Below are 26169 nucleotides of genomic sequence, written 5' to 3'. Positions count from 1 at the left end.
ACCTCCCAAGTTGTTCCGTCATGGGCTCTAGAATACGGAATCTTGTGGAATTCTACTTAGCTTACCAGCCTCAAGCAGCTGGACTTACAGAAAGACACAATGGCCTACACATAGATATACTCCTCAAGCTCTTATACACTGTGTTGTCCCCCAAATGGACAGAAATTTGGCCCCAGGCTCTAATACTACTTAATTCCCAGCTTCATGTCTCTAAACACCACCACACGTACTACCAGTCTCCTCCAAAGACTCCCCTGTTAGTACTAAAAGGGAACCTCCAATCCTTTGACATTAGAGAGGATGCCACTCACATCCACTCACCAGGTGAATACTCTCCTTACCATTCTGATTATTCCATTGTCTCTCTGTCTTCCACACGCTGGCAACCCAGTCAGGGGCAGATTGTGCAATATGATCCTCTTATAATTGAAAGCCTGAGAGGACAAATCCCTACCAAATTCCTTAGAATCATGATTATACAGATTTTATTGACCCAGAAGATGACTCAGTACCAGTCACGAATCTAGGGCCACCAGCTACGACTCATTATTTGGGTTATAAAGGCTGGTTAATTAAAACAAATTCATCACAAATTTTGCTGGAGATTGAAATTATAGCTCCAGGACCCACTAGCTGAACTGTGTGGATCTCAGAGAGAGGAAAAGTGGCCCTCAACCTAGTGGTTGTCAACCACATTAGGAAATGAAATCCAAAAAGGATCCTGGGATCTAGCAGCCTCTATCAGCAGATGTGGGCTGGGTCCCTACCTAACCTTAGATGAAGAGGTAAATGAGTTCATGCTCCAAAGCAACTATACCCCACCTTTGGTCAGTATCCAGATTGCTGGCCCCAAAGGAGGCCTCTGCAAGTCAGTCAAATGTAAATGATCTTAGATGTGCCTATTACTCTTACTGTGTACAGCATGGATAATAGGATTACCAGTAGACCCCTCAGGCCTAACCATGTCTCAGGAGATATGCTGGAACAAAACCAGCCAGGGGCGCAACTGGATAGCAGAGCACCAGGTGCTGGCAGGCCCTGTTAGAAGAGTTTCTGCCAGTTTGCCAGCAGGCATGGATTCTGACCCAGAGTTCACCTCCCTCTACATTAAATGGTGCCAGTAGAAGCGATGCTTAAGTGAGTCACTCCCTTTTATACCATGCCTCAAATTATATCCCAGGCAGAATGGCCATCTCAATGTAACCAAATCAGACTCCTCTGGCTGGCAAGTTCATGCTCTAATGTATAGTTTTAATGGGGTGATCTCTGGATTACAAAGCTGCCATCCACAAAATGTCCCTAGGAGTAGCCTATCATTGTGCCCAGAATCTATACACATTGTGGTTAGAGTCCCCACAAAGCTTGGTCATGGACACCAAGTGTTCCTTTGCAAGGTATGCCCCTGATGACCCCGTGGAGTTCACTGAATCTGCTCAACTAGTAGTAGAGCGCATACTTGTAGTTTCGTCCTGAGTCAGGCCTCTAGCATTTATACTCAGAACTTAACACCAACCAGCCATTCCTACCCTTCATGACTCTCCACCTGGGAAGAGGCTAGTGTAAGGCTAGTGCAAGCTAGCCTCTGCCACCCCGAAGCACACTAGCTCCGCAGAGAACATAGCCCCAGACCAAGGGCTCACTGCTGGACATAACTGCACCTCAGGTGACAACACAACAACCCAATAGAACAAAGAGGGAGACAACGTGCCCCAACCTCATTGGACGTTGGGACTTTTGTCTCCCAGATCCCCTCCACACCAGGGGGTGATGACTGTGGTGACTGTTAACCTCAAGGCTGCTGAAACCAAGCAGGACCCTATGGGACCTTCCCGGTCACAGAGCTCTCTGTGTCCCCTGCTTCTTTTTTGTAGGAAAAGCTTTGGTTTCCTCGTCCTCTTGAGTTTTAAAGACCAGGCTCAATAAGTTAATAATTAGAGAATCGGGGTAATGCAGAAACAAAGAAAAAGCAGTCAAGCAAGAAAAGTAATAGTAACTTAAACAATAAGTCAGCCATAAAACAGAGTCAGAGGACTGTGGTTCCTCCCTGAGGGATCCAGATAGCAATCTGATACACACTCCTGAATTGTTTTTATAGACACCAGTACCCCACCAGATCCTGACGCCGACTATAGGAGAGACCCCCAACTGTGGGGAGCCAGAAGACTGATGATTTAGGTTCCCGAAACATTATCCTGTTGCCTCACCACCCACCAGTCAGAAAACTGTGTACGAGCTGATCATGTTACCCATGACCCTCTCCCTCACTTTGTCTTTAAAAACTCATCCTTGAAAGCCATCAGGGAATTTAGGTCTTTTGAGCATGAGCCACCTGTTATCCTTGATTGGTGCCCTACAAATAAACACTGTACTTTCCTTCACCACAATCCCGTGTCAGTAGATTGGCTTTGCTGCACGTGTTGGGCGAGCCGACCCAAGTGCAGTTCGGTGACAGTAACTGTTAACCTCAAGGCCAAGATGCAAAAACGCCTCCAGTGGATCAACCCAGAAGACTCTACAGAGTACTACTTTCCTGAAATAGCTAACTGCTTGCCTCGCGACCCTTGCCTCTATAAAAACCCTTGAAAATCTGTAAGTCCCCTGCTGACTGCCTGGCAGCATTAGACATCATTTCACCTTTATGGCAAGCCAAACAATGTATTCTAAACTATATGAGCCACAATGAGGCACCTCTAGCCTGACTGACCTGCCTAGACCCCATGGTCAGGGCATTCTCTGTGCTGTGTTCCCTGCTCAGTGTACTAGATTACAGCTTTTGCTTTCTACCTGATGTATCCACAACAGGCCTACTCCCCTCATTATTCCCAGCACCACCACCACTGCCAGCACATCCTCCATACCCAAAAAGCTACCTCCACACCTCTCTACATCTCATCCACAACTCCTTCCTGCTGCATGCCACGACCCTGCCCCACACCACAACCCTAGATCCTACATGACAAATATATTCATACAAACCTGCAAGGTGGCAGCTCAGGACTTGCAAGTAAAAAGATGTTGGGTCTGTGAGCACTCAGGGCGAGATGTACAGCCCCATGTCCCTACGTATCCTATAGCTCTTCCTGGTTATCAGACCCTTGTACTAATTCCCTCCAAAACACCTCGAGCCTCATTTAGGCTGGACCAAACCCTAATCTAGACCCTACACATGGCACCCTGTGGGTAGGCATCACAGTAACTGCAGTACTTTCTGAGGGCTACCAACTATACTCAGACACAAAGGCTGGACCTCACCCTGTATACTCATCGCCTCTTAATGATGAATAACACCTCATTCATAGTCTGTTGTGGATCTGACTCAAGGGGCTGGAGCAGGTCTACTTGACTCTGCCCAGTCTGCAAGCTATCCATGGAGATGATCCCTATTATTGTAACACTGTTACAGGCCAACCTCCAGATGTCGAGAGATACAGGTCATGCTTAATATCACTAAAGTATTTCAACAAATTCCCACATTCCGAGGTCCCTGATTTGTTCTCATGGCTCTCGACATCCACCTGAGGGCAATGGTTAAGACCTGGATTCCAAACAGTAGCAAGTCTATTTATCATAGGCTTCATCATTATTGCCTTGGTTAAATGTGCCTTAAGGTGGCTTCAGAAAACAATACTGGGACTTCCCTGGTGGTCCAGTTGTTGGGACGCCATGCTTCCAATACAGGGGGTGCAGGCTTGCTCCCTAGTATGGGAACTAGGATCCCACATGCCATGCGGCATGGTCAAAAAAAAAATTTTTTTTTAAAGAAAGAAAACAATACCTATGTCCTTTAACTTACCCACTACACAAGTGATTGTTATTCCTGATGACAAGGAATCACAGGATAGACTGTCAAGAGTTTAGCTAAGGGCTTCCCTGGTGGCACAGTGGTTGAGAGTCTGTCTGCCGATGAAGGGGACACGGGTTCGTGCCCCGGTCCGGGAAGATCCCACATGCCGCGGAGCGGCTGGGCCCATGAGTCATGGCCGCTGAGCCTGTGCGTCCGGAGCCTGTGCTCCACAGCGGAAGAGGCCACAACAGTGAGAGGCCTGCGTACCACAAAAAAAAAAAAAAAAGAGTTTAGCTAAGCTACTCTACTGCATCGCTGCCTCTGAATCCATATTGTTTGGCTAAGTATCCTGCAGGGATCTCAAATTGACACGAGCCCTCATGCAAGTGCATGCTCTAGATAGCAGTCCACAGAGTCACAAGCTAATGTAAGTTCCTAATATGACTTCCCCAAGAGCCCCTGTGATCAACAGTGCCCCACCTCCCAACATCTTCCCCTTATATACCTCTTAGATAAGACCCCTGTGGGGCTTACTGAAACCCCACACTTTTGTTTTGAGTTGACCAATCCAGCCTTAGACTGGGAACCACAAAGTACTCCACCCATGGATCCTAACAAAGGCATGTGCCTCAGGTCCTGCCTCTCTCTGTCTGCACTCTGCTTTGACTACTATCTGTGGTCCCTGAAGGCATGCCATGTACTTCCTCTAGAATATATATATAAATATACACACATGTATATACATATATGCACACACATAAATATAAGTAAAGAAAAAGATCTAAAATCAATAATCTATGGAGGAGCTGCAAGATGGCGGAAGAGTGAGACACGGAGATCACCTTCCTCCCCACAAAAACATCAGAAATACATCTACATGTGGAACAACTCCTACAGAACACCTACTGAACGCTGGCAGAGGGCCTCAGACCTCCCAAAAGGCAAGAAACTCCCCACATACCTGGGTAGGGCAAAAGAAAAAAGAATAAACAGAGACAAAAGAATAGGGACGGGACCTGCACCAGTGGGAGGGAGCTGTGAAGGAGGAAAGGTTTCCACACACTAGAAGCCCCTTCACAGGGAAAGACTGCGGTGGCGAAGGGGGGAAGCTTCAGGGCCATGGAGGAGAGTGCAGCAACAGGGGTGTGGAGGGCAAAGCGTTGAGATCCCCGCACAGAGGACCAGTGCCAACCAGCACTCACCAGCCCGAGAGGCTTGTCTGCTCACCCGCCGGGGCGGGCGGGGGCTGGGAGCTGAGGCTCCGGCTTCAGAGGTCGGATCCCAGGGAGAGGATTGGGGTTGCCGGCGTGAACACAGCCTGAAGGGGGCTAGTGCGCCACAGCTAGCCGGGAGGGAGTCCGGGAAAAAGCCTGGAGCTGCTGAAGAGGCAAGAGACTTTTTCTTGCCTCTGTTTCCTGGTGTGCGAGGAGAGGGGATTAAGAGAGCTGCTTAAAGGAGCTCCAGAGACGGGCGTGAGCCACAGTTAACAGCACAGACACCAGAGACGGGCATGAGATGCTAAGGCTGTGGCTGCTGCCACCAAGAAACCTGTGTGCGAGCACAGGTCACTATCCACACACCCCCTCCCGGGAGCCTGTGCAGCCCCTCACTGCCAGGGTCCCGTGATCCAGGGACAACTTCCCCGGGAGAGCACACAGCGCGCCTCAGGCTGGTGCAAGGTCACGCAGGCCTCTGCCGCCGCAGGCTTGCCCCACCTCCGTACCCCTCCCTCTCCCCGGCCTGAGTGAGCCAGAGCCCCCGAAGCAGTTTCTCCTTTAACCCCGTCCTGTCTGAGCGAAGAACAGACGCCCTCAGGCGACCTACACGCAGAGGCGGGGCCAAATCCAAAGCTGAACCCCAGGAGCTGTGCGGAAAGAGAAGAGAAAGGGAAATCTCTTCCAGCAGCCTCAGGAGCAGCGGATTAATTCTCCACAATCAACTTGATGTACCCTGCATCTGTGGAATACCTGAAGAGACAACAAGTCATCCCAAATTGAGGAGGTGGACTTTGGGAGCAACGATACATATATTTTTTCCCCTTTTTCTCTTTTTGTGAGTGTGCATGTGCATGCTTCTGTGTGTGACTTTGTCTCTATAGCTTTGCTTTTACCATTTGTCCTAGGGTTCTGTCTGTCTGTTTTTTTACTTAAAAAATTTTTTTTCTTAATATAATTATTTTTATTTTAATAACTTTATTTTATTTTATTTTCTTCTTTCTTTCATTCTTTTTTTTTTTTCCTGCCTTTTATTCTGAGCCGTGTGGATGACAGGCTCTTGGTGCTGCAGCCAGGAGTCAGTGCTGTGCCTCTGAGGTGGGAGAGCCAACTTCAGGACACTGGTCCACAAGAGACCTCCCAGCTCCACATAATATCAAATGGTGAAAATCTCCCAGAGATCTCCATCTCAACACCAAGACCCAGTTCCACTCAACAACCAGCAAGCTACAGTGCTGGACACCCTATGCCAAACAACTAGCAAGACAGGAACACAACCCCATCCATTAGCAGAGAAGCTGACTAAAATCATAATAAGGCCACAGACACCCCAAAACACACCACCAGACGTGGACCTGAAAGACAAGATCCAGCCTCATCCACCAGAACACAGGCACGAGTCCCCTCCACCAGGAAGCCTACACAACACAGTGAACCAACCTTAGCCACTGCGGACAGACACCAAAAACAACGGGAACTACAGCCTGCGAAAACAAGTCCTGAAACACAGTAAGTTAAGCAAAATGAGAAGACAGAGAAACACACAGCAGATGAAGGAGCTAGGAAAAAAACCACCAGACCTAACAAGTGAAGAGGAAACAGGCAGTCTACCAGAAAAAGAATTCAGAATAATGATAGTAAAGATGATCCAAAATCGTGGAAACAGAATTGAGAAAATACAAGAAACATTTAACAAGGAACTAGAAGAGCTAAAGAGCAAACAAACAGTGATGAACAACACAATAAATGAAATTAAAAATACTCTAGAAGGGATCAATAGCACAATAACTGAGGCAGAAGAATGGATAAGTGACCTAGAAGATAAAATACTGGAAATAACTACTGCAGAACAGAATAAAGAAAAAAGAATGAAAAGAATTGAAGACAGTCTCAGAGACCTCTGGGACAACATTAAATGCACCAACATTCAAATTATAGGGGTCCCAGAAGAGGAAGAGAAAAATAAAGGGACTGAGAGAATATTTGAAGAGATTATAGTTGAAAACTTCCTTAATATGGGAAAGGAAATAGTTAATCAAGTCCAGGAAGCAAAGAGAGTCCCATAAAGAATAAATCTGAGGAGAAACACACCAAGACAGACATTAATCAAACTGTCAAAAATTAAATACAAAGAAAAACAAAAGCAGCAAGGGAAAAACAACAAATAACACACAAGGGAATCCCCATAAGGATAACAGCTGATCTTTTTTTTTTAACATCTTTATTGGCGTATAATTGCTTTACAATGGTTAGTTTCTGCTTTATAACAAAGTGAATCAGTTATACATAGACATATGTTCCCATATCTCTTCCCTCTTGTGTCTCCCTACCTCCCACCCTCCCTATCCCACCCTTCTAGGTGGTCACAAACCATGGAGCTGATCTCCCTGTGCTATGTGGCTGCTTCCCACTAGCTATCTATTTTACGTTTGGTAGTGTATATATGTCCATGCCACTCTCTCACTTGATCACAGATTACCCTTCCCCCTCCCCATATCCTCAAGTCCATTCTCTAGTAGGTCTGTGTCTTTTTTCCCGTCTTACCCCTAGGTTCTTCATGATCTTTTTTTTTTCTTTCTTAGATTCCATATATATGTGTAAGCAAACGGTATTTGTTTTTCTCTTTCTGACTTACTTCACTCTGTATGACAGACTCTAGGTCCATCCACCTCACAAAAAATAACTCAATTTCATTTCCTTTTATGGCTGAATAATATTCCATTGTATATATGTGCCACATCTTCTTTATCCATTCATCTGTTAATGGAAACTTAGGTTGCTTCCATGTACTGGCTATTGTAAACAGAGCTGAAATGAACATTTTGGTACATGACTCTTTTTGAATTATGGTTTTCTCAGGGTATATGCCCAGTAGTGGGATTGCTGGGTCATATGGTAATTCTATTTTTAGTTTTTTAAGGAACCTCCATACTGTTCTCCATAGTGGCTGTATCAATTTACATTCCCACAAACAGTGCAAAAGTGTTCCCTTTTCTCCACACCCTCTCCAGCATTTATTGTTTCTAGATTTTTTGATAATGGCCATACTGACCAGTGTTAGATGATATCTCATTGTGGTTTTGACTTGCATTTCTCTAATGATTAATGATGCTGAGCATTCTTTCTTTGGGGAAATGTCTATTTAGGTCTTCTGCCCATTTTTGGATTGGGTTGTTTGTTATTTTGTTATTAAGCTGAATGAGCTGCTTGTAAATTTTGGAGATTAATCCTTTGTCAGTTGCTTCATTTGCAAATATTTTCTCCCATTCTGAGGGTTGTCTTTTGGTCTTGTTTATGGTTTCCTTTGCTGTGCAAAAGCTTTTAAGTTTCATTAGGTCCCATTTGTTTATTTTTGCTTCTATTTCCATTTCTCTAGGAGGTGGGTCAAAAAGGATCTTGCTGTGATTTATGTCACAGAGTGTTCTGCCTATGTTTTCCTCTAAGAGTTTGATAGTGTCTGGCCTTACATTTAGGTCTTTAATCCACTTTGAGTTTATTTTTGTGTATGGTGTTAGGGACTGTTCTAATTTCATACTTTTACATTTACCTGTCCAGTTTTCCCAGCACCACTTATTGAAGAGGCTGTCTTTTCTCCACTCTATATTCTTGCCTCCTTTATCAAAGATAAGGTGTCCATATGTGCGTGGGTTTATCTCTGGGCTTTCTATCCAGTTCCATTGATCTATATTTCTGTTTTTGCGCCAGTACCATACTGTCTTGATTACTGTAGCTTTGTAGTGTAGTCTGAAGTCAAGGAGCGTGATTCCTCCAGCTCCATGTTTCATTCTCAAGATTGCTTTGGCTATTTGGGGTCTGTTGTGTTTCCGTACAAATTGTGAAATTTTTTGTTCTAGTTCTGTGAAAAATGCCAGTGGTAGTTTGATAGGGATTGCATTGAATCTGTAGATTGCTTTGGATAGTAGACTAATTTTCACCATGTTGATTCTTCCAATCCAAGAACATGGTATATCTCTCCATCTATTTGTATCATCTTTAATTTCTTTCATCAGTGTCTTATAATTTTCTGCATACAGGTCTTTTGTCTCCTTAGGTAGGTTTATTCCTAGATATTTTATTCTTTTTGTTGCAATGGTAAATGGGAGTGTTTTCTTAATTTCACTTTCAGATTTTTCATCATTAGAGTATAGGAATGCCAGAGATTTCTGTGCATTAATTTTGTATCCTGCTACTTTACCAAATTCATTGACTAGCTCTAGTAGTTTTCTGGTAGCATCTTTAGGATTCTCTATGTATAGTATCATGTCATCTGCAAACAGTGACAGCTTTATTTCTCCTTTTCTGAATTGGATTCCATTTATTTATTTTCTTCTCTGATTGGTTTATCCTAGGTAGCAAGGCTGGTTCACCATGCAAAAATCAATTAATGTAATCCATCATATCAACAGGCTAAAGAAGAAGAACCACATGATCATATCAAGTAATGCAGAAAAAAGTTTTGGCCGAATCCAACACCCACTCATGTTAAAATAAAAAAAAAACCCTCTCAGTAAACCAGGAATAAAGGTGGGAATTCCTCAATTTGATAATGAATATCTACAAAAAACCTACAACTAACATCATACTTAATGACGAAAAACTAGAAGCTTTCCCACTAAAATCAGGTACAAGGCAAGGATGCCCCCTCTCAGCACTCTTTTTCACATTATACTGAAAGTCCTAGCTGAAACAATAAAACAAGAATAGGAAATGAAAGGTATATTGATTGGGAAGAACAAAATAAAGCTGGTCTTTTTTCACAGATAACTTGGTTGTCTATGTAGAAAATCTGAAGGAACCTATAAAAAACTCCTGGAGCTAATAAGCAATTAAAGGAAGGTTACAGGATACAAGGTTAACATACAAAAGTCAACTGACTTCCTATATACCAGCAATGAAGTAGAATTTGAAATTAAAAACACAATACCATTTACATTAGCACCCCAAAAATGAAATACATAGGTACAAATCTAACAAAATATGTACCAGATCTATATGAGGAAAAGCACAAAACTGATGAGAAAAATCAAAGAACTAAGTAGAGAGATAGTCCACGTTCATGAATAGGAATACTCAATATTGTCAAAATGCCAGTTCTTCCATTCTTGATCTATAGATTCAATGTAATTTAAAAAAAAAATCCCAGCAAATTATTTTGTGGAAATCAACAAACTGATTCTAAAATTTATATGAAGAGGCTAAAGACCCAAATTGGCCAACTCAGTATTTAAGGACACGATCAAAGTCAGACGACTGACCCTGCCCAACTTTAAGACTTACTATAGTAATCAAGACGGTATGGAATTGGTGAAAGAATAGATCAATAGATCAATAGAAAAGAACACAGGGCCCCAAAACAGACTCATATAAATATAGTCAACTGATCTTTGACTAGGAAGCAAAGGCTATACAATGGAGTTAAGAGAATCTCTTCAACAAATTGTGCTAGAACAACTGGACATCTACATGCCAAAAAAAAAAAAATAGAATCTAGAAACAGACCTTACACCTTTACAAAAATTAACTCAAAATGGACCAAAGATCTAAACATAAAATATAAAACTCCTAGAAGTTGTAAAAGAAAAAAAAAAAAAAACTCCTAGAAGATAACAAAGGAGAAAATCTAGGTGACCTTGGGTTTGGTGATAAGCTTTTAGATACAATAGCAAAGGCATAATCCATGAAAGAAAGAATAGATAAGCTAGACTTCATTAAAATTAAAAATTTTGCTCTATGAAAGCTCTGATCAAGAGAATGAAAGACAAGTCACAGACTGGGGGAAAATATTTGCTAAAAACTTATCTGATAACGGACTGTTATCTAAAATATACAGAGAGCATTGGAGACAAGATGGTGGAACAGAAGGACTTGAGCTCCCCTCCTCTCATGAAAACACAAAAATCACAACTAACTGCTGAACAACCATTAACAAAAAAAGACTGGGACCTACCAGAAGAGATATTCTACATCCAAAGACAAAGAAGAAGCTACAACAAGACGGTAGGAAAGGTGCTTTCGCGATAAAATATACAAAGAACTCTTAAAACTCAACAAGAAGAAAACAAACAACTCAAAAAATGAGCCAAATATCTTAACAGGCACCTCATCAAAAATATACAGATGGCAAACATATAAAAAGATGCTTGTGATATTATGATTTATAATAAGAAATATATATTTGGTCTTCATCCCCATTTCTGGCACAGAACTCCTAAAACCCTTAGAATTTCCTAAGTGATGAGAGCAACAAAGTTGTCTTTTGTTCTGTTAATGAGGTGACTTTTGGACCACACCTCTGGTTGCCAGGAGAACCAACCATGTGATTAGAGGGTTGGAACTTTCAGTCCCAGTTCCCTGACCTCTGGGGAGGGGAGAAGGTTTGGAGGGTGAAATCAATCACTGATGGCCAATGACTTAACCAATCATGTCTATGTAATGAAGCCTACATAAAAACCCCAAAGGAGAGGGTTCAGAATTGGGGAACCAGAACACTTCCACCATGCCAGGCCCCAAACTCCATGAGGACAGCAGCTCCTTTGTTCAGGACCTCATCCTATATGTCTCTTCATCTGGCTATTTATTTGTATCCTTTAATATACTCTGTAATAAATTGGTAAGCTAGTGAGCAAACTGGTTTCCTGAGTTCTGTGAGCTGCTCTAGCCAATCAATCGAACTCAAGGAGGGGGTCATGGGAACCTCTGATTTACAGCCAGTCTGTCAAGTAACAACTTGGATTTGCAATTGGCATCCTGAGTTTGAGGGGGAAATCATTGGAACTTCCAGTTTGTAGCCAGTTGGTCAAAAGCACAGGTAACCATCTGGGCTTGTGACTGGCAACTGAAGTAGAGGGAAGTCTTATAGAACTGAGCCCTTTCCCTGTGGAATCCGATGCTATCTCTGGGTAGATAGTGTCAGAATTGAACGGAATTGTAGGACACCCAGCTCGTGTCCTGAGCATTGCTTGGATACCACTCTACATATTGGAATTGGATTCAGAATCCTTAATGCTCTATATCACATGACATTAGGGAAATTAAAATTAAACAACAATGATATGTCACTACGCACCTAATAGAATGGCTCAAGTCCAGAACACTGATAACACGAAATACTGACAAGGATGCTGAGCAATAGGAACTCTCATTCACTGCTGGTGGGAATGCAAAATGGTATAGACACTTTGGAAGACAATTTGGCTGTTCTTACAAAACTACACATACTCTTACCATATGATCCAGCAATAACGCTTCTTGATATTTACCCAAATGATATTTACCCAAAGGTTATGCTGATATTTACCCAAAGGTTATGTTCACACAAAAATCTGCCTAAGAATGTACACAATAACTTTATTCATAATCACCAAAACCTGGAAGCAACCAAGGATGTCCTTCAGAAGGTGACTGGATAAATATACTGTGGTACATCCACACAATGGAATGGATGCAGTGCTAAAAGTAAATGAGCTATCAAGCCATGAAAAGATATGGAGGGAAATTAAATGCATATTACTTAGTGAAAGAAGCCAATCTGAAAAGGCTACATACTATATGATTCCAATGATATGACATTCTGGAAAAGGCAAAACTATGGAGACAGTAAAAATATCAGTGGTTTCCAGGGGTTTGGGGTGGAGGAAGGGATGAACAGGTGGAGCACAGAGGATTTTTAGCCTAGTGAAATCACTCTGTATAATACTCTCATGGTGGATAAATGTCATCATATGTTTGTCCAAACCTATAGATCTACACCACCAAAGAATGGACCCTAATGTAAACTATGGACTTTGGGTGATAATGTGTCAATGTAGGTTCATCGATTGTAACAAATGTACCCTCTGGTGGAGGATGTTGAGAATGGGGAAGGCTATGCATGTGTTGGGGCAGGGGGTATATGGGAAGTTTCTGTACTTTTTGCCCAATTTTGCTGTGAACCTAAAACTGCTCTAAAAAATAGTCTATCAAAACAAAACAAATCATAGTACCTTTAGGAAAAGAACAACACCCTAAAGAGTTCAATACAAATTTTAAAGAAACAGCTAAATAAACACTGGAATGATTTTCTCTACTCTCTTTGCCTGTCAAAACTACATATCCTTCAAAGTACAACTTGAACACCACTTTCTCAGTGATGTCTTCCCCAACTTCTGGACATACTTAGTCACTCCACTTCCTGCGATCCCATCCTGCTATCACAGTACTAACACCATGTTATAGAGTAGGAGTTCTCAAATTTTAGTGAGCATCAGAATCACCTGGGAGAACTTGTTAAAACAGGTTTCTTGTCCCGGCCAAGATCTGAATTTGGAGATTCTGAGTCTGAAGCCTATGAATTTCTGTTTCTAACATCCTCCCAGATGATGCTAATGCTGTTGGTTCGTGGACCACACTTACAGTAGCAGTTATGCTTTATTCTACACATGGCTGGCTCCCGTAAGACTGAGAGCTCAACAAGGAACCTCATCCAGCACACAGTAGGCATGTCTTACTCTTTTTTGCTTCTTTTTATCAGCCTCTTCCTGTAAGTTTTGAAGGGCGCTTTGCATGAGCTTCATGTTCAAGTCCTGATCTTCTCTGTATTCCTGCTGAATATGCTCCATCTTCTCTTGGAGGGCTTTTTGCAAAGCAGCCCTTATTTCCTGTTTTGTCTTCTGTTTCTTTAGCCTATCCTGTTCATTCTCAAGTTTCACCTGTGCTTTGTCATTTTCCTATGGCAGAACAATAGTGAAGATACTGTATCAGTACAGTTGGACAAAACAAAGAAGTTAATGCATTTCATTTAAGAGGTGAGAATAAACGGTTTCTTGGAAACACACACTCCTGGGTGAAAAGGTACTATAAGAAATAAAACTTGCCTTTTCTTTGCTGAATCAGCAATACGGCTTTGTGAAATTGCTGTCTGTGTGTGATTATAAAGTAATAAATAGTTGTGGAGTTCAAAATGCAGAAAAGTATAAGGATTAATCACTTTTATTCTTAATACCCATTCACCCGCTACCATTCTCAACGTTTTGGTGTATTGACCTTCCAGACTTTAGTCTTCTATGCACATCTGCACATCTAGATTTGGATACATTATTAACCAGCAACGAGAGTCCAGAAATGGAGATGTCCACATCAGCTAAACACAAAAGTAAATTAAGCATTTTGTTCTTTAAAAGCTCTCCCCCATTCCTCTCATTTTCTTATGTATCTGACCCTCCTGGCTAGCTTAACTGCCTGACTAATCAGTTTTAACTGGGGTACCACTGCTGTTGGGTGCTGTGAGTTTGGTATAAACTGAGGCATTTATCCTCCTGTCAAAGGCATTTGCACTCTCCTGGAGGGATAAGTCCTTGCCCAGTGGGGACAGGAGATGACACATTTATAGTGAGGAGGGATACAATTCCCAATTGACTTGATCTAACTGAGACTCACAACAGCCATGATTGTCACGATTTCTGGCTTGTGAGAGGGAAGTTATATGCTAGACTTTTCCATTAATGTCATGAGAGTAATTCCACACTGAATTGTGAGGGTCAAATGAGACAATAAAAGTAAAAATGCTCTGCAATATTTAAGGGAAAACAATGGATATCAAACATGAAAGCCAGTGGGATAGCAGGCCACACTTTTTATTTATTTATTTATTTTTCATTCATTTATTTATTTGGCTGCACTGGGTCTTAGTTGCCGCGTGCAGGACATTCGTTGCGGCATGCAGGATCTTCAGCTGCGGCATGTAAACTTTTACTTGTGGCATGTGGGATCTAGTTCCCCGACCTGGGATCAAACCTGGGGCCCCTGCAGTGGGAGTGTGGAGTCTTAGCCACTGGACCACCAGGGAAGTTCCAGGCCACACTTTTTAAAAAGTAAGGTTGACTATACCAGGAGGCAGCAATCAGCCAAATCAGACTATGAAGCAGGTAAAGATGGTATGGGGGGAGAACTGCTCAAAATTAAGAGACCTGAAAGCAGTTTACTATGTCTTGGTTTCCCCAGGATAGTTCTGATTTTACACTGTTGCGCTTATGTACTGAATTAAATGCACCCCTTTCAATCTCAAATGTGACCAGATTTGAATAATAAACAGTGATTCATTCTAAAAGAGACTTATAAGAGGACAACAACGTTTGGATCCTGATTTAAATGTCGAATAACTTAGACAGTGATGGAAATTTGATGCTGATTTTAGATGATAGCAATGAATTATTAATTTTTTTAGGTTTGATATTGGCATTGTATAAGAAAATATCCTTAATCATGTTGTTGAGATGCATACTAGAGATGTATTTAAGGGAGAAATGACATGTCTGGGATACACACACACACACACACACACACACACACACACATATATTTTTGGCTGCGTCGGGTCTTAGTTGTGGCCCACAGGATCTTTGCTGAGGCACGCGGGATCTTTCATTGCAGCGTGTGGGCTCTTTGTTGTGGTATGCGGGCTTCTCTCTAGTTGTGGCGTGTGGGTTTTCTCTTCTCTAGTTGTGGTGCTTGGGTTCCAGAGCACGTGGGCTCTGTAGTTTGGGGCACGCGGGCTCTAGATGAGGCACACAAGCTCAGTAGTTGTGGCACATGGGCTTAGTTGCCCTGCAGCATGTAGGATCTTAGTTCCCTGACCAGGGATTGAACCTGCGTCCCCTGCATTGTAAGGTGGATTCTTTACCACTGGACCACCAGGGAAGTCCCTGGGACATATTTTAAAACAAAAAGAGAAGCGGGTAGAATATAGGAAATCAACATGTCAAAATGCAACAGCTGCTGAAACTGGGAGATCAGTACATGAGTATGATCATTGTACTCTCCACTTCTGTGCATTTGAAAATGTGCATATTATTATTTAATATGACATTACTGTTATAATTATAACAAATGTTATAATTATAACATTAAAAAGGGTGGAAAAACATTCTTGAAATTACAAAATAATAGAGATAAAGAACCCATCAGTGGCTGCCAGGGGTTAGGGTTGAGGGTGGTGATGAAATAAAATTTATATTTTAAGGTAGGATGAAAATGTAAACATAAAATTCTTTCTCTCTCTGTTTGGGCCTCCTCCCTCCCCCTTTACAGTGCAATGTGCATCTTCATTATACATTAACCAGACCTCCTCAAAGATGGGAATGCCTACTTCACGGCAAAGATCAATTCTTTTTTCTTTCTTCTGACGCCAGCAATAGAACTTTATAGAAGATTAATATTCTTTCCCAACTCTGTAAGGGGTCATGGTGACTTACTGCTTGCTTTGTATGTGCTTACCCGGACTGTATCTTTGGTGAACTTATGTAAAATGTCAGTGTGTCATTGTGATGTATGATCCTCTGTCTTGAAAATGTATATGACTGTGCCTTCAACTACTAACAGGTGGAACAATTCTTAGAGCTTCTGAGAGTCTGTCTCTTGTATTATAATCCTTAGTTTGGCTTGAATAAAATTCTCTTTTCCTTCTTAACTTGATTGTTAATTGAATTTTCTTTGACAGAGGTTATAACAGTAAAGGAGTAGCTGGAAGGAGTTTCTTTGAATGATGGAACAATTCTATATCCTGATTCAGTAGTGATTACATAAATGTAGTGGTTACATATGGTAAAATTTCATAGAACTATACCCCTTCCTCCAAAGAGTGCATGTAAAAGCTGGTGAAATCCAAAGGAGGGTTTTTTAGTTTAGTTAAATAAGGGAGTAACTTTAGTTGAAAGTATTATATAAGTCTTTATAAGTCTCTCTATATAATATTTTGTCATGTAAAGGTATACAGAAACTCTAATATTTTTGGCAACTCCTTGTTAAAGTTATTTCCAAAAAAAATTTTTTTTAAAGTAAGGTAGAAATAGAGATAGCTAGGTGTGCTATAAAAAATAAATATTTTGTCTTTGCCCCTGGTTCCTGGCACATAGCTCCTAACACCCTTGAAATCTCCAAAGTGATAAGATTATCTTTTGTAGCCTAATGAGATGACCAGTGGCTGGACCCCCTAGATAGCTTCAGGATGGGAGATGATAACTAGAAAGACCAAACTATGTGATCAGAGGGTTGGAACTTTAGCTCCACCCCTTGACCTCCAGGGAGGGAAGAGGGGCCAGAGATTGAGTTCAATCACCAATGGTGATTGAATTAATCAATCATGCCCATGTGATGAACCCTCCATAAACTCCCAAATGATGAGGTCCAGAGAGCTTCTGGATTGAACGCATCAAGGTGGTGGGGGCATGGAAGCTCTGTGTACCACCCCACATACCTTCCCCTATGCATCTCTTCCATTTGACCATCTCTGAGTTGTATACCTTACAATAAGCTGGTAGTGGTAAGTAAAGCACTTTCCTAAGTTCTATGAGCTGTTTTAGTGAATTACTGAAATTGAGGGGGAGTCATGAGAACCTTGGACTTTGTAGCCAAGCTGGACAGAAGTGTGGGTAACCTAGGGACCCACTACTTGTGATGGGTATCTGAAGTGAGGGCAGTCTTGTGGGACTAAGCCCTTCAACTTACGGAGTCTGACACTAACTCCATATAGTATCAGAACTGAATCAAATTGTAGGACACCTAATCAGTGTCTGCAGAGCATCAGAGTATTGTCTGATGTGAGGAAAAAAACCACACATTTGGTGTCAGAAGTGTTGTGAGTAAAACTGGCTCACTAAGTATCTTACATCAGAGGAGGGGGTATATATAAGGCCATTTGGGGGCCACTATTTTGATTTTCTTAGAGATCTACTAAACTCTTCAAAATAAAACAATCTTAAACCCAGAGAAGATTTCTGGGCTCTGCATATACCTTACCTTTGATGTTTCTTATGGTTTCAAATTTCAATACTTGGGATTCTCCAAGAAAATACTACCATCTTCCTAAATTCAGTGGTATTAAAGTATCAGATGTTGAAAGCTTTATATACGTATAAAATTGCTACCTTTTTGAGTGCTTGCACATATTTCCATTGACAACGCTAATTTGTATATACTAGGGGCAGTGATCTTGTAGGAACAAAATTATTGATGCTGGTGGTCTGGGGGGTCACTGTAGCTGTTGTATAAGCACTTTATATAGGATTTGGAAACTATCAATTATCCATATCAAAGAATGGGGGGATGTTGCCAAATTGCCACTAGGCTTCATTGGCACTGCCGATGATTATCCCATTTCATCCTCACAACAAAGACAAGTGTCCTTTGCCTCATTTTGTAGATGAGGAAACTGAATCACAGTAGTGAAGTAACTTGCCCTATACAATGAGATGGCACTGTCAGCTGGGCCTTGAAATCCAAGGCTCTGACCATGGTCTGTTGCTCTGTGAATGAGCCTTGGCCATCAGGCAAACTACAGTAGCAGGCCGGCAAACTGTATTCTAGCCACTGAGTTCATCGTCCTATCACAAGCATTTCAAAAGACCCACCACAAGGCGCGCCTCCTCCTCCTTCAGCCGCCGCGCTGCCTGCCTTTGCGCCTGGATGCTGGTGATCTGGGCATTCAGCCCCAGCCGTGTGTTCTCCACCAGCTCTCTTTGTCTCCTCGCCTCTTTGGCTTCTCGCTTCTCTTTGGCCAGTCGGTCTTCCTCCCAGAGCTTTGAGAACATCTGCTCTTCCACCAGCTTCTGCCTTTTCAGCTCCTCATTAAATGCTATCTGTGCTTTCCGATCCTTGCTCACTGCCTTCTGATGGATACAGGACAACTCAACACGGAGCTCCTCACAGCGTTCCCTGAAAGGACAATTTTAAAAAGAAACCCAGCCTTTCATAAGACATTGGTCTCTGTAGGCACAAATCTGCACAGTCAGACACTGAAGTAAGAAAGTTAAAGACCTGGATGTAGGCCATCTGAACACCGGAAACACATGAGGGAGCAGCAAGGAGGCAGGCACCATGATGCCACAGACAAAGCACAGGCACTGGAGTCAAGCAGAACAGGCTTTGAAATCTGGTTTTGATATTTCCTATGTGGCCTTAGATCAAAAACTCGATCTATCTGAGCCTGTTTCTATATCTGTGAAAGAACTGACTTTCAAGGTTCTGGTAAGAATCAGAGCTAGATGGACATAAATACCTAGTAGGTAACAGGAACTCAGTAAATGGCAACTACTATTATTACTATAGAGGAAATAGAAGAGGGATGAGTCCCTGCAACATTACAAGTAGATTAAGGCTTTGGTAGAAAGAGACCCTGCACGTACATCCAAGAAAAGACCCAAGGATAGAGTTAGCATATCATGGTGATGTTTCCCCATTGCATCTAGATTCCTGGCAGGGCATACATCCACTGAAGGGGTTTCTGCTAGAGTTGAGAAAACAGCCCTCTTGTTGCCTTTTTACAACCAGGCTTGTGTCACCATTCAAGAAGAAATGCTATCTCAGTAAGTGTTTGGACCTCATCCTTTCTTTCAGCCTCAGTAATTTAAATTTCTTCAAATGTTCTTGACTGAGCCCATTTTTAATTTAAGAGCTGTGAAATTATTTAGGAATATTTTCAAAACCCTACTCTCCTCTTCCTCCCTACCCCCTCCCAGACCAGACTTGTTAAATCAGAATGTTTAACACATCTGTACTTTTTAAAAGCTCCTCAGATGGTTCTGACATATAGCCAAGTTTGAGAACCTGTGATGGAAGGCAATGTTTTTTATAAACATCAAGTCTTCCTGGTTTCTAAATCAAATTCTACACCAAGAAGCTAAAGTTTGGAGAATAGGCTCAATAAAGAACTTTTAAAGAAATTCGAGTTGTTAAGACTGAAAGAAAAGATGAGGTCTAAGCTCTTATTGCAAGAGTGGTCAATTTCACACAAAATGAAACCCCCAAAATACATTTTAACATTTAAAAAAACGAATTCAGCTGTCTGAAATTCATCACTGAAATTCTCAGAATTGGCCATGATAACTTATTAAAGTCCTTCCCAATCCTATGATTCATACTCTAACAAAGGTATTCAATTAATGGAAATCTAAAGCCTAAGGATAGTAAGTATGGCTTATATTTTTAAATTTTTATTTAAAATCAACTCTTTCTTCCTAAGTATAAAACTAATACATGTTCATTGCAGAAAAACTAGAAAATATAGAAAAGTATGAAGACACTAAAAATAACACGTAATCCTACTATCAGGAGATAATCACTATTAGCATGTTAATATATTTCTTTCCAGTCTTATGTATGTGCATTTTTACTAGAACTGGAGTTATTCTGCATATCTATATCTCCTTGTATGTTAATTTTTCCACCTACCATTATATTGGGAATGCTTCCTCATGAAATATTCTTTAAAACAATTCCTAACCTTAGAACTTTATTACAGTTTACTAAGCTGCATAACAGAGGTTACAGCCTATAAATATATCACAGTTTACTTAAACATTCCCCTATTTGATGAACATATAGGTTATGTCTAACTTTTATTACAATGTTGCAGTGAAGATTGTTTCTGTAGCTCTTTCTGTTTATTGCTAATGACTTTCTTAAGGTAATTCCTTCCTTAATATGAAATCTAAGAGTACAAAGACATTCTTAAGGCAGTTGATGATGCATGCTGCCAAGAATGCCAGAATTAACACATTATTGACCAGAGATGTATTAATACGTCTTTTGTTACCCGAACATTATCGACCAGAGACGTATCAATATGGTTTTAGAGAGTGATACAATTAACATCACCATGTGAAGTTGTTAGAGCTTAAAACTGATCACAACTTATGATTGTCATTATCATTCACATTTTGCTCAGTTAGGTTTTTGTTCCAACCCTGTGTGTATTATAAATGCAAGTTTATTATCATAAAATTTTCAAAAATAATGCATTGAGAAATTTTGAGTGAAGAAGAATTTTTCAGTGAATTTTATGCAGATACTTACTCTGATTGTCTGAGTGACATATATGCTAGTGTCTCAGAAGATGGTAGTTCTTCAGAATACAGTTCTGATTCAGACGATGTGAATATTAGACCAACAAAAAGACAAAAAACCTTAGTGATTGATTCTGATACAGAAAGTGAAAATGAAACTCACGGTGCTGGAGAATGCTCCTTTGCTTCTACAGAAGAGTGGACTGAGGACAACATTTCATAACAAAAATTAGAAGACTTTAGAGGTGTGTCAGGTATAATGATTGAATGTAATAACCCGCAAAGTATTAGCAAAATAACAGAATTAATTTTTGGTAATGACTTTTTCAAGTTGGTCGCTTCTCAAACAAACTTGTATCACCAACAGAATGAAAAATCATATAAAAAGTATGATAAGGCTTTAAAATGGACTGATGTAACCAATAGTGACATGAAGAAGTTTCTTGGATTAAAAATTTTGATGGGACAAATAAGAAAGTCACACTGGAAAGAATAGTCGGTTGATCCCTTACTTGAAACCTATTTTTCCAAAGATTATGACCAGAAGAAGGTTCGAACAAATAATGACATTTCTTCACTTTAACGATAACTTGGAAATTCCATTTCCTGCAGACAGAATTTCAAAAGTTAAAGCTCTTTTGGATTATTTTCTACCAAAATTTCAATTGATCTATATACTCAAACAAGAGCTATCACTTGATGAGGCAATGATAAAGTGGAGAGGACGACTCAGATTCAAAACCTATAATCCCGGAAAACTTACAAAATATGGAATTTCGGTCAGGATGGTTAGCAAAAGTGAAACCGGATATATATGCAACCTTGAGATTTACATGGGTGAAGAAAAGAAACTTCAAGAAACGGTTTCAGTCCTACAACCTTATCTTAGTTCATGGCACCATATTTACCAAGACAATTATTACAACAGTGTGTCCACATCTGAAATACTGTTGAAAAATAAAACCAGAGTTTGTGGGACCATAAGAGATAATTGTGGTCTACCAAACCAATTAAAGGATAAATCTAAAAATCTACAGAGGGGAGAAATGACATTCTTATGAAAGGGAGAAGTGATTCTTCTTATATGGAAAGACAAGAGGTTAGTCCGCATGGTGACAGTTATTCATGACGCCTCCATAGCATCTACAGGAAAGGAAGACAGGAGGAGTGGCCATCAGATAACTAAGCCCACTTGTCTAATAGAGTATAATAAATATAGAAGGAGTTGATCGATCTGATCAATGCCTGGAAAACTTCAATATCCTCTGGAAAACTCAAAAATGGTATAAGAAAGTGGGTTTCTATTTGAGTAATTGCGGTTTATTCAATGTGTTTAAAATTAATTGTAGCTTTAATGCACAGAATAAAATGACTTACAAGCAACTTTTGTTAGCAATAGTTAGAGAATGGGTAACTGACCATTCTGGTGAATGTAGTGGTAGTCCCGCACCTGGTCCTTCTTGTGGCGTTTCTAAAAAAGTCCCCCGCAAAGATCCACCTTGTCAACTATCAAGTAAAATAAAATAACGTATTCTAGAGGAAATAATATCTACAGGACTAAAAAAAAAAAAATGTCACCAGAAAGTGTAGAGTCTGCTCTTCCAGGGGAAAGTGCAGTGAAACATGGTATATTTGTAATAGATGTTCTGTTCCCCCACACAGAGGTGCCTGCTAGGGTCTATCGCACTCTAACGAAATATTAGAATGCTTTCATAAGACATGTACAAAGTTTCAAATAAATACATTAAGTGCAAAAAAAGTTGTTGATATTTACTCAAACGTGGGTGTTTCAATATTCACTTACAAAACAAATCTTTGGCCACAGGCATTAGTTTATGCAAAAATCCCCCAGTCAATAATGTGTTAACACTGCATGAATGAGCTCGTATCATAAACACTTCTTTAGATCAGTAGGTTTTCAAGCTTTTTTGATTACGTATGTCTTTCAGTAAAAAAACTTCTAAGCACCCACAACATTGTTTATAAATTATATGAGGTTATTAATATGTAACTATATCATATAAATTATTTATATGCAAAAATTAAAATAGATGAGCTAAAAAACATCAAATAGAATATCTATCTATTTTAATGATAATAATCATTAATAAGAGGAAAACATTTTGTCAGTGCTTCACATGGCACTTTCACACATAAAATCTTATTTCATCCTCATAAGTGCCTTGTAACTTAGATGGGGCAGCAAGTATTATCCCCATTTTAAAGTTAAAGAAATCGAAACCTGGCACTTCCCTGGTGGTCCAGGGGTTAAGACTCCACACTCCCAATGCAGGGGATCCGGGTTCAATCCCTGGTCAGGGAACTAGATCCCGCATGCCGCAACTAAAAGATCCCACGTGCTGCAACTAAAGATCCCGCATGTGGCAATGAAAATACCACATGCCACAACTAAGACCTGGTGCAGCCAAATAAATAAATAAATATTTTTTTAAAAAGACGGATTTCCCTGGTGGTGCAGTGGTTAAGAATCCGCCTGCCAATGCAGGGGACACAGGTTCGAGCCCTGGTCTGGGAACATCCTACATGCTGCAGATCAACTAAGCCTATGTGCCACAACTATTGAGCCTGCACTCTAGAGCCTTGAGCCACAACTACTGAGCCCGTGTGCCATAACTACTGAAGCCCGTGGACCTAGAGCCCATGCTCTGCCACAAGAGAAGCCATCGCAATGAGAAGCACATGCACTGCAATGAAGAGTAGCCCTCACTCACCGCAACTAGAGAAAGCCTGCGCACAGCAACAAAGACCCAACGCAGCCAAAAATAAATAAATAAAAAATAGTAATAAAAGAAAAGAAAGAAAGAAATAGAAACTCAGGGAGCCTAAGTATCTTTCCAAGCCACAGACCCAGGAGAAGTAATATTATTAGCAACAGTTATTAAGTGCTTATTATTTGCCAGGCACTGTTCTAAGCACTTTACATATTTGAACTCTTATGATCTTCATAACAACCAGTCTTGCAACAAACACTATTGTAAGCTAATTATTCTTATTATTTTATCCCCAGTTTACAGATGAGGAAATGAAGGCACAGAGCTGTTAAATATCTTACGTAATTTCATACATTCAATATGTAGTAGAGCAGGGACTGAAGACCTGGCAGTCTGGTCCTGGAGTTCCTTGGTACTTCATTATATCATCAAGTGTTCTGACCACACATCCTAGGATATTCATTTAATAAAAACACCACAAAATACTAAAAAGCCAAAAAATTCCTTCCTTAATCTGGGGTCCAATCACTGTGTACAAATATAGGACATTTAAAAAGAAGTCTGGGGCACAGAGGGAACATACCTCAACATAATAAAGGCCATGTATGACAAACCCACAGCTAACATCATACTTAACAGTGAAAAACTGAAAGCATTTCCACTAAGCTCAGGAATAAGACAAGAGTGCCCACTCTCACCACTTTTATTCAACAGTTTGGAAGTCCTAGGCACAGCAATCAGAGAAGAAAAAGAAATAAAAGGAATTCTAATTGGAAACAAAGAAGTAAAACTGTTTGCAGATGACATGATACTATACATAGAAAAATCCTACAGACACCACCAGAAAACTACTAGAGCTCATTGGTGAATTTGGTAAAGTTGCAGGATACAAAATAAATATACAGAAATATGCTGCATTTCTATACCCTAACAGCAAATTATCATAAAGAGAAATTAAGGAAACAATCTCATTTACCATCACATCAAAAAGAATAAAATACCTAGGAATAAACCTACCTAAGGAGGTAAAAGACCTGTACTTGGAACACTAAAAGACTCTAATGAATGGAATTGAAGATGACAAAATGAAATGGAAAGATACACTGTGTTCTTGGATTGGAAGAATTAATATTGTTAAAAAAGGATCATACCACACCCAAGGCAATCTACAAATGCAATGCAACCCCTATCAAAATACCAATGGCATCTTTCACAGAAATAGAACAAATAATTTTAAAATCTGTATGGAAACACAAAAGACCCCAAATAGCTAAAGCAATCTTGAGAAAGAAGAATACAGCTGGAGAAACCATGCTCCCTTTCTTCAGACTATACCACAAAGCTACAGTAATCACAACTGTATGGTACTGGCACAAAAACAGACACACAGATCAATGGAACAGAATAGAGAGCCCAGAAATAAACCCATGAACTTATGGTAAATTAATCTATGATAAAGGAGGCAAGAATATACAATGGAGAAAATATAGTCCCTTCAATAAGTGTTGGGAAAACTGGACAGCTACATGTAGAATAATGAAATCAGAACATTCTCTAACAACATATATAAAAGTAAGCTCAAAATGGATTAAAGATCTAAATGTAAGACCGAATACCATAAAACTCCTAGAGGAAAACATAGACAGAAGACTCTTTGACATAAACCATAGCAATACTTTTTTGGATCTGTCTCCTTAAACAAGGGAAATAAAAGCAAAAATAAACAAATGGGACCTAATTAAACTTAAAAGCTTTTGCATAGCAAAATAAACAATCGACAAAATGAAAAGACAACCTACTGAATGGGAGAAAATATTTGCAAATGATATGACTGATAAGGGGTTAATATCCAACATATATAAACAGTTCATACAACTCAACATCAAAAGAAAAGAAAAAAAAAACCCGATTAAAAAATGGGCAGAAGAACTGAAGACATTTCTCCAAAGAGGATATGCAAATGGCCAAAAAGCACATGAAAAGATGCTCAGCATGGTTAATCATCAGGGAAATGCAAATCAAAACCACAATGAGGGGATTCCCTGGTGGTCCAGTGGCTAGCACTCCATGCTTTCACTGCTGGGGGCCCAGGCTCAATCCCTGGTTGGAGAACTAACATCCCATGATGCACGAGGCATGGCCAAAAAAAATGAAAGAAACAAAACCACAATGAGATATCACCTTGCACCTGTCAGAATGGCTATCGTCGGGGGAGACCTTCAAGCTGGCAGAGGATTAAGACGTGGAGATCACCTTCCTCCCCACAAATACATCAGAAATACATCTACATGTGGAACAACTCCTACAGAACACGTACTGAACACTGGCAGAAGACCTCAGACCTCCCCAAAGGCAAGAAACTCCCCACGTACCTGGGTAGGGCAAAAGAAAGAAGAAAAAACAGACAAAAGAATAGGAAGAGGACCTGCACCTCTAGGAGGGAGCTGTGAAGGGGGAAAAGTTTCCACACACTAGGAAGCCCCTTCACTGGTGGATACAGGTGGCAGAGGCGGGAAGCTTCAGAGCCAGGGAGGAGAGTGCAGCAACAGGGGTGCAGAGGGCAAAGCGGAGAGATTCCCACACAGAAGATCAGTGCCGACCAGCACTCACCACCCTGAGAGGCT

At 40.6% G+C, this 26169-nt stretch overlaps 1 protein-coding gene across 1 annotated transcript in view; it reads right to left on the bottom strand.

Moving 5' to 3' along the window:
* Positions 1 to 26169, bottom strand: part of CFAP53 (cilia and flagella associated protein 53) — a 67219-nt gene that overhangs the window by 17589 nt on the left and 23461 nt on the right. The window contains exons 4-5 of the mRNA XM_067699123.1: positions 18381 to 18684; positions 13485 to 13703 (exon numbers count right to left, since the gene is read on the bottom strand). Coding sequence (XP_067555224.1) covers positions 13485 to 13703; positions 18381 to 18684 — 523 coding nt within the window. The remainder of the gene's footprint in view (positions 1 to 13484; positions 13704 to 18380; positions 18685 to 26169) is intronic.

The sequence above is a fragment of the Pseudorca crassidens genome, chromosome 12 (assembly GCF_039906515.1).
Source record: "Pseudorca crassidens isolate mPseCra1 chromosome 12, mPseCra1.hap1, whole genome shotgun sequence".
Classification (NCBI taxonomy): Eukaryota; Metazoa; Chordata; class Mammalia; order Artiodactyla; family Delphinidae; genus Pseudorca; species Pseudorca crassidens.
The sequence above is the reverse complement of the archived record's forward strand: the minus strand, read 5'-3'. Positions and strand labels throughout refer to the sequence as shown.